A 14,897-nucleotide genomic window follows, 5' to 3' on the forward strand; every position below is an offset into this window, starting at 1 on the left:
TTATGATACAAAGGCAAATTTTATTTCTTGCAGTGGATTTAGTACCTAGTACCTCAGCCTAGTATTACACAATTCGCCTGAAAACGTCCAAATTCTCCTGATCCAAAAACAACAAATTGAACACGTCGTTATAAAACTCTGGGTAGTACTCGCATGCTCGCTGGCAGTCTGGTGTAAAGTTGACCTCCAGCAGCTTCGGTTGCACCTTCGTGCCCGCCTCGGTCCACTCGAGCATCAGATCAACGGCGTACAGCGCACGAGACTGTGCGCTTGTCCCGATTCCGCACGGTGGCCCGAGCTTGGTGGCTCCCAGCAACATCTCCTTCAGCATGTCGCAGATGTCCGTCTCGATCTGATCCCACGGATGACGCGGGTACTGCGTCAACCAGCAGCGCACGAACTCATCACACTTCATGTGCCGCAGCGTGTATTGGCCGTAGTTCATCACGGTGAAGTGCTTCTCGTAGTCGTCGAAGTCGTCCAGCTGGAAGGGTTTGTTGGCGAAACGCAGGAAGAAGTTGGTGTACACGTAGGCGCACGGTTCGTCGACACTCTTCACCAGCAGCACGTACCGGATATCGAACTTGACGCTTGCCTCCAGCTCGGCCCGCTCAAACAGCACCGGATGCTCGATGTACTTCTGCGCAATCTTCGGGCCCGTCTGCTGCAGGCGCATGATTTTCGACAGGTTGTCCGTGATGTGCGTGTCGAGCGTACGGGCCAGATTCCATGGCTTGATGATCCAGTGGTTGTCCATGCCACGCTGCGCCCGGTTCTGATAGTAGCTCACGAACTGAACCAACTCCGTTTTCAGATTATACGTCACCGGCAGCCAGCGGGGATTAGGTGCTAACGGGTCGGCACCATCGCTACCCTCGGTGGACTGCTTACGTGCCATCCGTCGGCAGACGACGCTTAACAGGTCCTTGATCGTCATCACGTTCTCGAACGGGAATTGGTTGACGAACTGGTTCGGGTTGTTCTCGCTAAACTCGCGGAATGACTTGAAATGGCTTGTCATCCACAGGATGTCCGCTTCAGCCGGATCGCTCACGATCTCGTACGACGCATCCGTAAGGTATTGGTTGACGAGTTCGTACTGCGAGTATACCTTCAGCGGCCTGTTGCCATCGATCAGCGGTGGTGCTACATCCGGATTCGGAAGTGTTTCCTCGATGTGACCCGCTAGGAAATACTCCTTCGGAGGTTCCTGTTGCGCGAAATCTTCCTTCGCCAGCGTACTATAACGCCACGGTAACAGCAGTGCGTCACGTTCCTTCGATTGAATCGGAACGCCTTCGACACAGTCCCGATAGAGACTGTCTCCCTCGTCAATGTCCTCCGTAGGAAATAGCAGGCTGTACGTGATTCCCTCGGGAATGTGCATAAATGGCACCACGCGGCAGTTTGGTGTATCACCGTGCAGGATCGCACTGCCCACCTCGTCCATCACGTACCAAATCGGCATTCGATTCTCCACCGACAGGCCTTCCGCGTTTACCGAGTACGTGTTGCACCAGCGCCACATATCCTGGAGAATGCGCGGGATGTACACATTCGGCGGCACGTCGTCATCCTGCTGCAGGCCCATCATCACCGCCAGCCGGCTCACCAGCTCCGGATGCTCGTTGAGCAACTGCCGGGCATTGTCCGTTCGGAATGTCCACGCATGATCAATCAGGTAGATTTCGGTGGGGTCGGCCGTACTTAGACCGCCCTCCTTTGAAACCTGCAGTGTCCACACGGGATCCTCGGGCGAGCGTGGTTCATCTCCATAATCGAAGGCGAGCAGAGAGAAGGCCAGACCGGCATCGAACACTTGATCAGTCAGCTTACGGTACAATTCGGGCCAGTAGTGCTCCGGCACACCGGACGATTGCAGTTGAGGTTTGTGGGCAGCAATAAATGTTTCATAGTCCATGCTTGGGGACAAACTTTTCCACTTTCTAGTATCTTCGACACCGGTAACTGCACACACCCGCAACAAACGTGCCTCGCGCGATAAACACAACAAATGAGCGATTTGACAGCTGTCACATCCGATGGCAATATGATTCGTAGAACTGTAGGTACATGTGTCCCATTTAAAATTACAAAAATACAGTTTTGATGTTGTAAAAATTAGAAAAAGGGTATAATTAATTCGAAGAGTCCGTGGTAATCTACAAAACCAGCATTTGGGTCCATTGCAGCACTATATCCGTAGTTGACGAAAGGCTCCGAGGGACTACTCGTTGGAAACGACACGGAAAATTAAACTTTTTTCGTAGAAATGTATAATTTCCTAAATCCCCCGAATTTCGCAGGAATCTAAAATCGTCGAAACAGTTTATTTGCATTTGGCCACAAATTGAAATTCCAAAAATCAAAAAAACCATTTGAAAAATCAAAGTGATTTGATATTCGGATATTCAAATATGTAAATATGAACATTTATTTTTGTTGCTTTTTTGCTCTACGACAGAGAATAACTTAGCACGTTCCATTAAATTTATTGGCTCGATTAATAAATACGCGTTCTTACAGAGTAACAGCAACGTTCGACTATGGATAAGAATTTTTAAATAAATAAATAAATAAATGCAAAAACAATTACCACCCTAAAAACCGTACCACTTGTCGATCGTGGATAAATACTGGCGGCTGATAATTCGATGCTGGAGGGCTTGATTAAAACTAGCAAAATCGTTCCGAAAAAAGAAAACAACATAATTGTGGCACTTACATGATTCTCCAACAATACCCGCAGCGATGTGCGGCAATTCAAACATTTCACATTTTTACTGAAAAACGCTAACCTAATCAAGGCTCGAACGAACTGAACGATTTTCTCTAGGAGTATTCGATACGAAAAAGCTTTCCGCTTCTTATTTACTTAACTGGCTGGCAACACGAAATTCTAGGGAGTACATGATGATGGAGTAAATTAGTCGTACGCTCTTTACGTAGGGGGCTTTTCAGAGCTTTTGACTTTTAAACTACTTGTCTGCTTAAATCGTGGTTGTAAGTGGGGTGTATGATTCGTCAGTTGACTGCGATTCCACTAAAATGATGAAAACTTCTACTTATTACGATCTATTCGCTAATTTTCTTTGCCCCTCTTTCTTCGTTATCAGGTACACCGGTAGCTAAGAGAATGCATATCAATTTCATTTCGTTTCAATGTGATTAATACGTCCAATTATTTCTCTTTTACGACTCACTACTACTAGCAGCAATATCCTTTCGTATGTTAGCAGATTTCCTTTCCACTACGATTATAATAAAATAAATTAAACTTACCGTGACTGGAATGTAGAGCAAAAGAAGGAATGAATTGAGTATCGTTAGTCAGTACGATGATGATCCTTAACACCGTCACTTTCCGTTTGTTTTGCTACAAAAACAGCAATGTATGGCCAGTGCCATGACACTTAACCCCGTGACATCCTATCGCACCATATGGATGCGCTTGGCATGCATGACCAGGTAGCGCTTCTGTTTCGTGCTAAACCCACATAACGGGCACTGGAACGGTTCCGTGGTGACGTGCGTTAGCTTGTGCTTCTGTAGACATTCGTTCGTGTTGAACTTTTTCTCGCACTCATTGCAGGCAAAGTTCCGTTCGTCCAGATGGATCAGCTCGTGGCTGACCAGATGATTCCGGAAGCGAAACTTTTTGTCGCAGAACCGGCAGCTAAACTGCAGCTTGTCGTCGTGCACGCGCATATGGTTGTACAGCGCGACGTTCGTCTTAAACCGCTTATCGCAAGTAGTACAGGCAAAGTTGCGCTCCCGCGAGTGTACGTTGGCGATGTGGTTGTTCAACAGCCGGCGGTTTCCGAACTTTTTCTCGCAAAAGCTACAATCAAACTTTTTGATGTTCAAATGCACCTGATTGACGTGATACGAGTAGGCGCTCCGGTTGGCGAGCGTCTTTTCGCAGATGTAACAGTAAAGCTTGCGACTCTCCACTCCCTTGAGCGCCTCCGGAACAACGACATCCTTCTCGTCATTTTCTTTGTTTGTGCTTCCCTCGCCGGACTTCAATTCAGTCGTTTGCTGGCTACCTTCTGCCTCTTCAAGCTCTGCTTCCGGTTCATCTTCAATCTCGGGAACAGATCCGGACTCCACACTGCACTGTTCCGTATCGCCGGAAACACCGTTTGTAGGCTGTAGTAAACTAAGTGCGTGCATGGTCATGTGTTCGATAAGGATGGCCCGATCCAAATAGTTGTCGCATTGTTCACAGTGAAATATCTGATCCCAGTGCTGATCCTTCAGGTGATCCACAAGTGCGATCTGCGTATCGAATCTACGCGCTGCTGAGTTAGTTTTGCAAAATGTGCAAATAATCGTCCTCGAGCGGGGAGATGATTTTTGGCTAAAATTAATGAAATAAAAACAAAGTAAACCCTGCTATTCAACCCATCCGCCAAACTCCTTGTTTACCTTCTCTTCGATTCTTGATCCTGTTGATGGGATTCTTCTTCCTGTGTTGCTGCAACTGCATTTTTCTCGGTGTCAACTACACTATCGGTTTCCATCGGATTTGGTTTATCATTCTTTTTGGCAACTGATCGCTCCTCTGCTTCCTCTACCTGCGGCTGATCCTTGCATGTCCTTAGAAGGGAAGCAAATCGCTGCTCCATAACACGACACTTTTCGAACAGATCGTGCCACTTGGTAATGATGTCCTTGCAGCAAAAACAGATCTTCGTTGGCAGGGTGTCATTTTCCTCGATATCAACGCTTAGATACTTTGCAATCTTTCCCCGCAGGTCGTTTTGGTAGCGCGAATGTACCGAGGTAAGATTTTCCTCTGATTTTCCACAGATGCGACAAATCGTTTTGAAATCGATTTCGACCATTTTGCAATCGGTCATGGCGGCAGTCGAACTGCTCGTACCATTACGAGAAGCATCCATTTTACGTTGATTATGGAGTCAGAGGGTCGTAGCACTGCCACAAACTGGTGTTTAGATAAAGTTTTCACATATTTATCGCAATTTCTTACTGCACACATTGATGTACCACCATTGTGACTGACGATAATTTGTTTTCCTTGTCTTCAGAGCGCCAATCGAGAATCACCTTTATTTTCAATGTTTCTTCTACAGGTTGTCTGTTCTAAGCACATTATGTCTGTAACGCATTGCACGTAATGGAACGTATGACAAATTTGGGTATACTTATATGAATCCGTGAACCATACTGAAATGGGTTGAAGTTGAACCTAGAGGTATAAACAACGTTACGTTTCATTTTGACTATGGAGTGTTTTTTTTCATAATTGCTAAAATAAAAAAGTATAGAAAATAGTTTCAAAATGTATTAGAATTTATTGTAACACTATCCCAACGCTTTCGCTGCATACGATTTTCATTGAAAATTATTGAAAATATCAGTTCCATGAACTATCGATTTCGAGATGGGTTCGAACCTACCTGGTTCATAGAGTGGAACTCTTGTCAAAACGTCAATAATGACAATAACCATTGTACGACACAATTTTTCCATACAGGCAGAGATACGGTGGAATGCAATTCGTGTTTTAAAATATTAATTGTGATCTCTTTAGTGTAGAAAGCTATGGTAAGTGTGCTTCAAATCTTGGATCATGTGTTTCTCGAAATGGAAAACCTCAATTCATGTGTATGGCTTCATTTGAACGATACAAAGCAATCTCTGCCCATGACGTCATCAATTGATATCGGGCTCGAAACCCAAAGCAAATAATGAAGCTAATCGGTGTAAAGCATACATATTTCTTAACTTTTATTCCTTTGGTCCACCTTCAGTTGCAGTTTATGTTACTATTCAGCCGGCAAGGCAAGCTAAGGCTGCAAAAATGGTATGTCGCACACTCGGACAAGGTCAAGAAGAAGATCACCCGGGAACTAATTACGACAATCCTGTCCCGTAAGCCCAAAATGTGCTCCTTTTTGGAATGGAAAGACTGTACTATCGTTTACAAGAGGTAGTGTTTGTCCCATGCTACGACCAACTGTTGTGTAATGTTGCTTTTGCTCCCCAGATATGCGAGCTTGTACTTTTGCTGTGCTATTGAACAAAATGATAACGAGCTGCTAACGCTAGAAGTAATTCACCGGTATGTGGAGCTGCTGGACAAATACTTCGGTAGTGTAAGTATAGATCGTTCAGTCATCGGAAAGATCGTATAATCCTCAAATCTTGCGTTTCAGGTATGTGAGCTGGACATCATTTTCAACTTTGAAAAGGCTTACTTCATACTAGATGAGCTGTTAGTGGGAGGCGAGATACAGGAAACCTCAAAAAAGAACGTCCTCAAGGCAATAGCTGCGCAAGATGTGCTCCAAGAGGTCAGTACTCCAGATGATTCTTACGATATATAACAACATTATGCCAGAAAGTAACACCGATGCCGTCGAATCTAGACTCTTGCCAATATCATCTCACGAAAACAAACAAAAGAAGCTCCGCAGACCACAGACATGAAATGATGCCTTACATAAATGACCATTTAAATATTTACAATCAGAAACGCTATTCACGCTAGACAAGCTCCTACATGTTGCTCCGCAGTTCAATACGCTAAAACTTTGAATTTATCCAAACAATAAGCTAGCTTCTGTTTTGTGCAGTTTGAATTTATTCTGTTACTGCTTACCAAACAATCGTTCATGATGTACAAAAGACTTCAAAAATTCCCACCAGCTTTTACAAATCATTTATGCTCAACAACAGTTGTGTCGGTTGGTTGCGTAGGATTTTGTTTTTAATTTACAATTAAGCGTGCTACTGTTTAAGTTAAATCTTGTTTGTGTTTTTTGTTGATTTGTATTTATTTGTTTTGTCCTTTGATTTGTTTGCTACCCCTCCAAAGGCTGTGAGCCTTTAAGAATCTACCATTTTTTTTTTTTGTTAATAATCAAAGCATCAGAATCGCCAAATTGTGAACTTGTCCAATACCAAAAAATATTACTTTTTCGTTATTGCTTTTATTTTGTCTCTATTCTCCACCACGTTTTTGCGCGAATTTTGTTTTTAAACTGATTATGTTGGAGCTCGAAAGTGTGGTGTGGCTACCGCTTCTGGCTAGAATGCTAAGGGTTGAGAAAAGAAATATGTATACATATAGATTCAATATCTTAGCAGAAGAAGCGGGAGCATTGGGAAACTCAGAGTTCCTCAGAATTTCCATTGCAAAAATCCAGAGGATCTAGAAGTGCCTCAGTAATGTAGTATTTTAATTCATTCTTACAATCTAGAGTATTACAGTAAGATATTTTTTGTTTCAAATAACAGCATCCCGTCCGCATCGTCAGGTTGTACCGGATGTTTCTTGTAAACCATAAAAAAGAATATCCTCTTGCATCGTGTCGTAGTCCGTCCATCTATCTATATGCCACTCTAGCTCTTTACTCGTAGTGTCTTGCTCGTGTCGGTTGCATTGAAGAAGCATGTATGGAATGCGCTACTAATACGTTGTTGGGTGGGTAGAATAGTACTAGGTAGCTTATGTTTCTCTAAACTTATTTTGTCGCGTCTTATATTCTATATATATATTTATACATATATTATTCCCTAAATTCTACCATGTTACAACTTCTAAGCTATATGAATACAACGTTTTTCAGTTAATTTCGACAATTGAGTTAAAAAATGTATCGAATATCATTTTTACTTGTTTTATGCATAGTTGACGGAGTTGAAATTTTGTTTGATTTTTCTGTTCCGTATGTGCAGCGAAATGATACTTTTAATCGCATCTCCGTTTATTTAGCCTTTCCTGTTATCCTGCAATGAAAGGTTATCGCTATTTTAGGAGCGTTTCCCGTTGCTTAATCATTGCTTTGGCCACGACTGTGAATCATTAGACTCTGCTTCTACTCCTTTATCGTTGGCAATGAATATGAATTTTTAAACACTTTTTTCTATCTTTCTCTCTTCCCTTTTTCTCTTTTCGTGGTTTTTCAAATAACAATTGGGACGTTTCCGAAACGTTCAAATGTGACCAATTGGATACCATGTTACTATATTCAATCACGATGACAACTCCTATCGAACTCAATGATCTTTCACTGATCTTCGTCCTACTTTTTGATAGGACTTGAACGAAAACCTAAACTGACAATCACCTACTTCCAGTACGTAGTGTTCGTTTTCTATCTATAGCATGTAGTTAATGCTTTCTCTTTAGTCTGCCCAGGTCGTGTCATGAATTTGTCGCTTGTGAATTGTGGAAAATACATTTTCATTCCGCCTCCGTAGTGCCTACGCTCTAGTTGTCTTCCTTTTGGACTAGTGAAATTCCACTACCGTTTGGTTGGTGTATAATAAACATTTTGAAATTAATCCATTACTATGCAGGCCGACGAAAAATCTGTGCAAAAATAGTCTGTACATTTTATTTTCATTTCTTTTTCTTTCACCTTTCTTGCACACCAACAAAACGCAGCAAAAGGAATTGGAGTGTTAATGCAAAATGTATACATTCAATAGTGAAGATATTGGAGTGATTTTTTTAATTCGGAGAAATTTGTAAAAGGGGATTATCTCTCTAAGTGTCACCGGTATCGAAGTAAAAACAGTATACAAAATTGAAACACTAATACTCCTTGCTTATAGTGTAAGGCATTTCCATTATCAATGGTTAACGATCGTTCGTCGCTGTACTTTCCGGGACACCGGTTCTGGGTTTTACAGGAGCGACGGGTTGAGCTTCTTCGTACTCTTCAGCTACAAGCCAAGAGCGTTTTGCAATCTTCAGCACTTCAGCAACAAGCGCATACTCACCTTGAAAGCTATGGCTGTAAATATGCAACGGATTGGAACCCAAGAATTCCTATCAACCTAATGTATGTTGCTTCGTTCGTTTCTGTTCCATTTCGCTGCTCATGTTTTTGCGAATCAATAGCGATTTATTCTTCTCTTGTCGTATGTTCATTAGAAGTTACATTGTCTTGTTTGGTGTTATTGCAAGTTCACGCCGTTTGTGAAACTCCCGGGGCTTAACTTGATCTTTCCAATTGCATCTTTCGTTCATTACTACTGTCTTCCATCTCTTTTCCGGATACTGGAGCCAGGTATGGTGCTTGGTTGATAAGACATAAAAAGAGGGCTTTCGAATTCATTTGTAAATTGCGTTTCATTTTTTTTCGCTTTAGTATGGCTTCAAAAAATAGACGCTCAATTTGGTTGGCTATTTTTGAACCCATCTCGACACTTTTCTAACTTTGTTGCAGGTCTTAGATGATGAAGATTATTTTTTGTTGTACTAATTTCAAACCCCTTCCGCGGAAATCGACTTGGAGTCTGCCCAGCCGCCTTTGCCCTATGGTGAATGTGCTAGACTTCTCTCTCTATTCAAGACACTACCTCGCCCAACGAGCTCATTACAAAACACCACAAATCGGACTGTTTTTTTCAGTTGGCAGCACAATGACTGCCATGCGAGAGGATTTCCTTTTTATGCTTTCTAGAATTAGTCCTGGCTTAACAGCGAGCGTAGCAAAAATTATATATTGAGGATAAGAACTAATAGAACCATGATCCAAACCACGTCACAACCGACTAGCGATAGGTACTTTAAGAGAATAGAAAATTAGTAGATAATTTGTTTCGGTCCTCCTTTCGAAGTTTTACTGTTTAAGTCGCAGACGCAATGAAAGAGTTCTTTATCGATCGTAGCTGGAGTGATGTGGACAGATGTGGTAACACAAACACACAGACACACACCACACACGTCCAACATACTGTCTCGGTAGGAACCGGATAGTAAAACAACGCAATTTTAGTTATCATGAGTGTAGTTCCAAATGTTAGAAAACAAACAGAACCTATTTAAACAGCACTTCTCTTACCTACAACTAAGCCCTAATAAACATCTAACACGTGACACGTGCAACAACGTTTACGCTTCTTCTTATAGACAACAACCACACACCACCCGATTTTGTCCACCCATCTGACACAAACAATATTTCTACCTCTTGTCGTTGTTATGCCGGTTTGTTTTTTACCACACTACCATTCGTTTAGGGACGATTACCCTTAAGAGTTATTCGTGACCTGAGGTCTTAGCTATCACTATCGTTTCCTCTTTCTACAAACCTTACACTTTCTTCTCTAGATGTTTGGATGTATAAATTTTCTACACTTTGCAGTCGTTTCATGTTTTCAATTTTGAAGCAAAAATTTGCAGATATGTTGTACATTATATTTTTAGTTCCATTTTGGCATCCAATACACAACAAAAGGCACATTTATTAAATTCTAGGTCATTTTTTTTAGCAACTCCTGATAAGTTATTGCAGGAATAGCACCCTCAAACGCTTCATTCCCTTTCCTCTTTCTATCGTGTTGATGAGTACATGGTCGCCTGTATTATTTTATTTATAATATTTCCATAAAAAAGTGAGGAGTGTAAGCACATTGTCTCTCTCTGTAAAAAGTCTAACCGTATTTTTACAAAGTAGTACATTCTAGTTCCTGGTTCCCCATTTTCCCGTAGTCCTTTGCAAGCATGAAGCATGTTCCGTGTAGTTGCGTGTCGATTTTGTTTGAAGGGTAAACAGTGCCGTGAAGATTACGATCGGACTCTTAGCTAATACTACTACCACCATTACCACGTCCCCTGCCCGCTACTTGCCTGGCTTGGGTCTCCAGTCAAGCACACACTTTCATGGATGGGATACATGGGCATGGGCTGCGAACCAAAATCACCCCGGAACTGACCCGAACACAACGACACTAATGCCCTCGCTGCTGTGTAAATATTATGCAACAAAAGTAAAAAAAAAACGTACTACACGTCGAACACCCGGTTAACGCAGTAGAACCATCCAATAGTAGTTAGACCATGGCGGGTTGAGCCAACACCGCCAGCGTAAAAAATAGCCGAACCCCACACCAAACTTCCCGTGTATATTGTATTTTCATTTTGCCCAGGACGAAGCGGCGGACGGAGCCCTAAGAGACATTGGACTGCTTTGAGCGCACGATCTGTCGGCGATCCGATGGCGGATCTCTAGTCTTACTGCACCTCCCCTTCCCTAACAGACCCGGTTATCCTTTTACCCTTGTATTTCTTATACTTTCTTTTCCCTCCTTCCCTACTCTAAGGGCCGTTGTTGCTGTGTTGCATGGAAGAAATTTTCTGTCATAAAATTATATTATTGGAGAAAACTTGTGTTATTCCTTCGTGCTTTACTGATTCCAAAATTTTTAATGTCACTTTATTAGAAATGTAAACTTTTTTCAATCGCTCTCTGTGAAGAATAGAGTGCAATAGGTTATAGGACTGGAACAGCCATTTGTAGAATTATTTTGTATTTTTCCCCTTTTACGCTTTTCAGTTCGTTGTTATATTTTTTTTTCATTCCTTTTTCCCAACCAACTCCCGTAAGAGCTTTGCCGTAGATTCTACAATCTCTCCTTTAACAAAATACTAATACCAACTGGATGGATTAGATAGTTAGTGCACAAAGAAATCTTTTTACACGCCAATAAGGTTAATCTACCACATTTGAATTATGCACCGTTCTGAATTTGGACATTATGTCTGCTATATGTTGTTTTATTTTTCTTCCAAAAACAAACAGCATTTACACGATTTCTTAAATTTATATTAACCCACACGGCTTGCGATTGTTTTGTTCTGTGATCCGCCGCAACTGGTTAACAACACTCTTTGCTGCAACCTTTTGCGTTTTGCGTGGTGCATTTCTTAAAAAGCAAAACAAACCGCAAATGTCTTTCCAAGGATCCGCATGAAGAGAAGAAAGTGTAACAGTTGTTCTCATCGTCGATCGTACGTACAATGGTGACACCTACTTTCCGCAAATTGCCCGAAATGCCTCCCCTTTTGTTTCGATCTTCCCCACTTTCCCCTTTCGTTCATACATCTATTCCGTTGAGAAGCTAAGAAAAACGGAACAAGAAGAAGAAACTAGGGCGTTTCTCTCCGCCCCCTCCCTCCACTAAGCCCCTCGCGGCTACTTCGGTTCCTTCGAGTCTGGTTCATAACCCGCAACCCATGATACAATGATACCGATAATGAACAAAAACCAAACCAACCCACCCACACCCACGAGAAGAAGGTACGTAGCTGTGTATGTGTACGAATGCGTCTGTGCATGTTTGTGTTGTTTTTGATCCTTTTCTGTGTATGTTTCATTTTTAACTTTTTTTATATTTGTTACTCTTCATCCTTGTTGCGTGCAGAGGAAAAGGAAATAATAGATTAGTCCTAGCAATTACCCAGGCAAATCTAATTTGCACCAGTATTCGTTTTTTTGCAAACTAACACGCATTTTCTAATAAATTATCTACGAACCGCACCGGGTTAGATTGTTTCTGGCAATAGTCACCAGCCCGTGTTGTATTGCTTGCTGCCTCATCTACTAAAATTGCTGTCACGGTCTTAGTTGATCCACCTATATTCGTTATTCTCTTTATTCTGTAGTATCTTATTGTTTCCTTATCGGATGAGAACATTACTTTCTAGAATTTGCAAAGTACAAACACGAGTCTGGTTTTTATGGTTTCACTGCTTTTCCAAGTTCTCTCCAGCTGATTAGTATTTTCTCAATTCTTCTTCAATTCTTTTTAACAAACGATGAAAAAGAAGATAAATTGTTCGTGTCTCAGTTTGAAGTTTTTGTTTTTTATTCACTTCACAATACAGTTTTCTGCTAAGTACTCTTTCGAAGCATTCAATTCCAATTCAAACATTCAATTTATAGAACAAAATATAAACAATTTTACAACAGCAAACCAATTAGATTGCAATAAACATTTCTACCACGTTGGCACGGACGCCCTTAGCGATGGCCGGTTGTGATTAATCCGTTCGTTTCTTCTCCCCAGGACGAAACACCGCAAGGGTTCTTCGAGGACCACGGGCTCGGGTAGACGGCGGCCGGTGTCGGTGGAACAAGGCGTATCCCTTCGCTAGCCAAAGCAACTCGCAACGAATTACTATGATTTAGTGGTCTTTTATCATTCGAACGTCATATTTCCTCGTAGATTTTATTTTCTTCCGTTCGTCAGCAGGCGTCTTCTGACGGATTTGCTTCAACCTATTCCCATTCACTTCGATTCTGCCAAGGATGCATCCGTGACCCTAATCGGCGATGCCGCAGTAAGCACATATCATATGTTTCTTCTGTTGGGTGATCCATGCCACGACTTCAGGACTCATTTGCGTTTATATAATTGCACCATTTTGTGAACAGTTTACCGCAAAACGCACATGTTAAGTTACAATCGTAGAAAGATATCGCTCCAAACCGACACCGCAACACGCCCCGAGTCTTTTTCCTGAAGCCCGATAGAACCTCTCCTCATGAGGTGATCCCACTTCGGCCCGGACGCATCAACACGATGAGGTGTCGCCTTGTACTTAATAGTGTGTAAGATAATTCGCCAACATTTCCACGAAACGCTGGGGCATCGCAAACCGCCGGCATATAGAAAGAAGAGGTGTAAAAATATCTCAAGATGTGGAACCAGTAGAACGCTACTTCGCCACTCCCCGAGCTGAAGAAGGAAGTAAAACGGAATGAATCATGGAGTGGAAAATCCCTGACGATCACGCATTCGCATGATTCGCAAGAAACGACCTGCAGACAGAATGGCATTTATAGCGCGTAGATTGTAGTTCTTCTCTCGTTGGTGATGATGATTAGTAGAGTTTAAAGATAGTGAGTTCATATTCCTGATATACTTATCGTAACAAGAACAAGCGATTTCTAATAAAATTAGAACATACTGTAACCGTAGCCGATGGTTTTCTTTTAATGTGCGCTCCTCTAATTGAGTTCTTCGAAGAGTTTTTAAGCAGCGAGTGTGCAAAGAGTTCCCCACAATTGTTTATTCCTTTCGACGGTTGCAGTTAACCCCAGCGTCACCCTGTCTTTCGTAACGGTTATTTCAAATTCAACTACGTAATGTGTCTGAAAGATACCGTTATGTTTCTCTTCAGCACGGCCACAGTTGTTCGCAGTGATACGACTTATCAACATCGAATGCTGGAGCGCTCGCCCTTCTGGCGGATCCATCTTCCGCACCTCCTAACAGCCCCGTTTCAGATGCTATACGATGATGATGCATCCAACACCGACATCCGCGCAGAAGCGTGCCCCCAAACACACGGTGGGGCTCTCTTCGCTCGCAACCACCCCGCTCGGAGGAAAATGAACTTCCTATACCCCCTTTCGTTCCTCGATTTTCCCCTCTGTAGTGCCCTCGTATAGTATCTTCTCGAGAACAGATAATCTTCCCCAAAGTAATGATCCTCCCGATGGTTGCAGAAACTGCGCTCCCCCGTTGATAATCGAGAGTATGTCAGTCAGTAAGCAGCAGGTGTGTGTGTGTGTGGGTCTAAGATAAAAATAGAGAAAGAAGGAGAGTAGCGAAGCAGAGAAAAACAGCATTCGTGGAGAGTGCGTGAGCGAGAAAGAGAGTGAGCGGAAAAGTAAATATCACCCCTCGCGAGATAACGTTCCGAACGACGGAGGCACACTTTTTTCGAGATGAAAAGTTCTACAGTTGGAGTTGTGGCAGGTGAAAAAGCGGTTCAGCACGGGTTCGGCCGGGCAAAAGGGCCTCGGCGTTAACCGTCTGACGAGCAAGGGTAAGCAAGCGACGACGTTCTACGGTCATCGAAGGAAAAGCGACGAAAATGGAAAGTCCAGAGGACTGCGGATGATCCTATCGGTTCCATTCGGTCGGAAGTGGATGCAGTTTATCGTCGGGATCAACTACGTGCATAGCACGAGATCAATATTTGTAGTGCGAGAGTGTGAGCGAATGGCGAGAGTAGTATAGTGGCCGGAAAGTGTGGACGGTTTGACAGCTTTCTTCTGGATCGGGTCATCCTGTGACGTACGTCGGTCTTAATTCTGCAATATTTTCACACCGACTTTTCA

General features: G+C 42.6%; 3 protein-coding genes across 5 annotated transcripts; 1 reads left to right on the forward strand and 2 right to left on the reverse strand.

Annotated features, from left to right (window-relative positions):
* Positions 1 to 1,988, reverse strand: LOC131272008 (tubulin--tyrosine ligase-like protein 12). The gene has a single exon (XM_058273611.1). The coding sequence runs from the start codon at positions 1,919 to 1,921 to the stop codon at positions 65 to 67; it is 1,857 nt and encodes a 618-aa protein (XP_058129594.1). The 5' UTR covers positions 1,922 to 1,988; the 3' UTR covers positions 1 to 64.
* A 459-nt stretch (positions 1,989 to 2,447) lies between these two features.
* On the reverse strand, positions 2,448 to 5,030 carry LOC131272011 (gastrula zinc finger protein XlCGF57.1-like). Its single transcript, XM_058273616.1, has 2 exons — positions 4,432 to 5,030; positions 2,448 to 4,363 (listed from the first exon to the last, which is right to left on the reverse strand). Exons 1-2 carry the CDS (start codon positions 4,905 to 4,907, stop codon positions 3,430 to 3,432), a joined length of 1,410 nt encoding a protein of 469 aa, XP_058129599.1. The 5' UTR covers positions 4,908 to 5,030; the 3' UTR covers positions 2,448 to 3,429.
* A 445-nt stretch (positions 5,031 to 5,475) lies between these two features.
* LOC131272013 (AP-1 complex subunit sigma-2) lies at positions 5,476 to 13,742 on the forward strand. 3 transcript variants are annotated; one of them, XR_009180130.1, is made up of 6 exons: positions 5,476 to 5,574; positions 5,781 to 5,959; positions 6,017 to 6,125; positions 6,186 to 6,323; positions 8,423 to 8,822; positions 12,835 to 13,742. XR_009180130.1 is itself a non-coding variant. In XM_058273618.1 (5 exons), exons 1-5 carry the CDS (start codon positions 5,572 to 5,574, stop codon positions 12,877 to 12,879), a joined length of 474 nt encoding a protein of 157 aa, XP_058129601.1. In that variant the 5' UTR covers positions 5,476 to 5,571; the 3' UTR covers positions 12,880 to 13,742. The 3 variants fall into 3 exon arrangements, 2 of the variants coding, with proteins under 2 accessions (XP_058129601.1, XP_058129602.1); XM_058273618.1 differs by lacking the exon at positions 8,423 to 8,822; XM_058273619.1 differs by lacking the exons at positions 8,423 to 8,822; positions 12,835 to 13,742 and adding an exon at positions 10,915 to 11,086.
* The last annotated feature ends 1,155 nt before the right edge of the window (positions 13,743 to 14,897 follow it).

Source organism: Anopheles coustani, chromosome 3, assembly GCF_943734705.1.
Source record: "Anopheles coustani chromosome 3, idAnoCousDA_361_x.2, whole genome shotgun sequence".
NCBI classification, from domain to species: Eukaryota; Metazoa; Arthropoda; class Insecta; order Diptera; family Culicidae; genus Anopheles; species Anopheles coustani.

Excerpts from the sequence above, each read along its gene's own strand:
- LOC131272011 (XM_058273616.1), bottom strand. The coding sequence starts at position 4,907 with ATGGATGCTTCTCGTAATGGTACGAGCAGTTCGACTGCCGCCATGACC. Across the intron at positions 4,364-4,431 it reads GATCAAGAATCGAAGAGAAG|CCAAAAATCATCTCCCCGCT; the intron begins GTAAACAAGGAG and ends CATTAATTTTAG.
- LOC131272008 (XM_058273611.1), bottom strand. The coding sequence starts at position 1,921 with ATGGACTATGAAACATTTATTGCTGCCCACAAACCTCAACTGCAATCG.
- LOC131272013 (XM_058273618.1), top strand. Across the intron at positions 6,126-6,185 it reads TGGACAAATACTTCGGTAGT|GTATGTGAGCTGGACATCAT; the intron begins GTAAGTATAGAT and ends CTTGCGTTTCAG. Across the intron at positions 6,324-12,834 it reads CGCAAGATGTGCTCCAAGAG|GACGAAACACCGCAAGGGTT; the intron begins GTCAGTACTCCA and ends TCTTCTCCCCAG.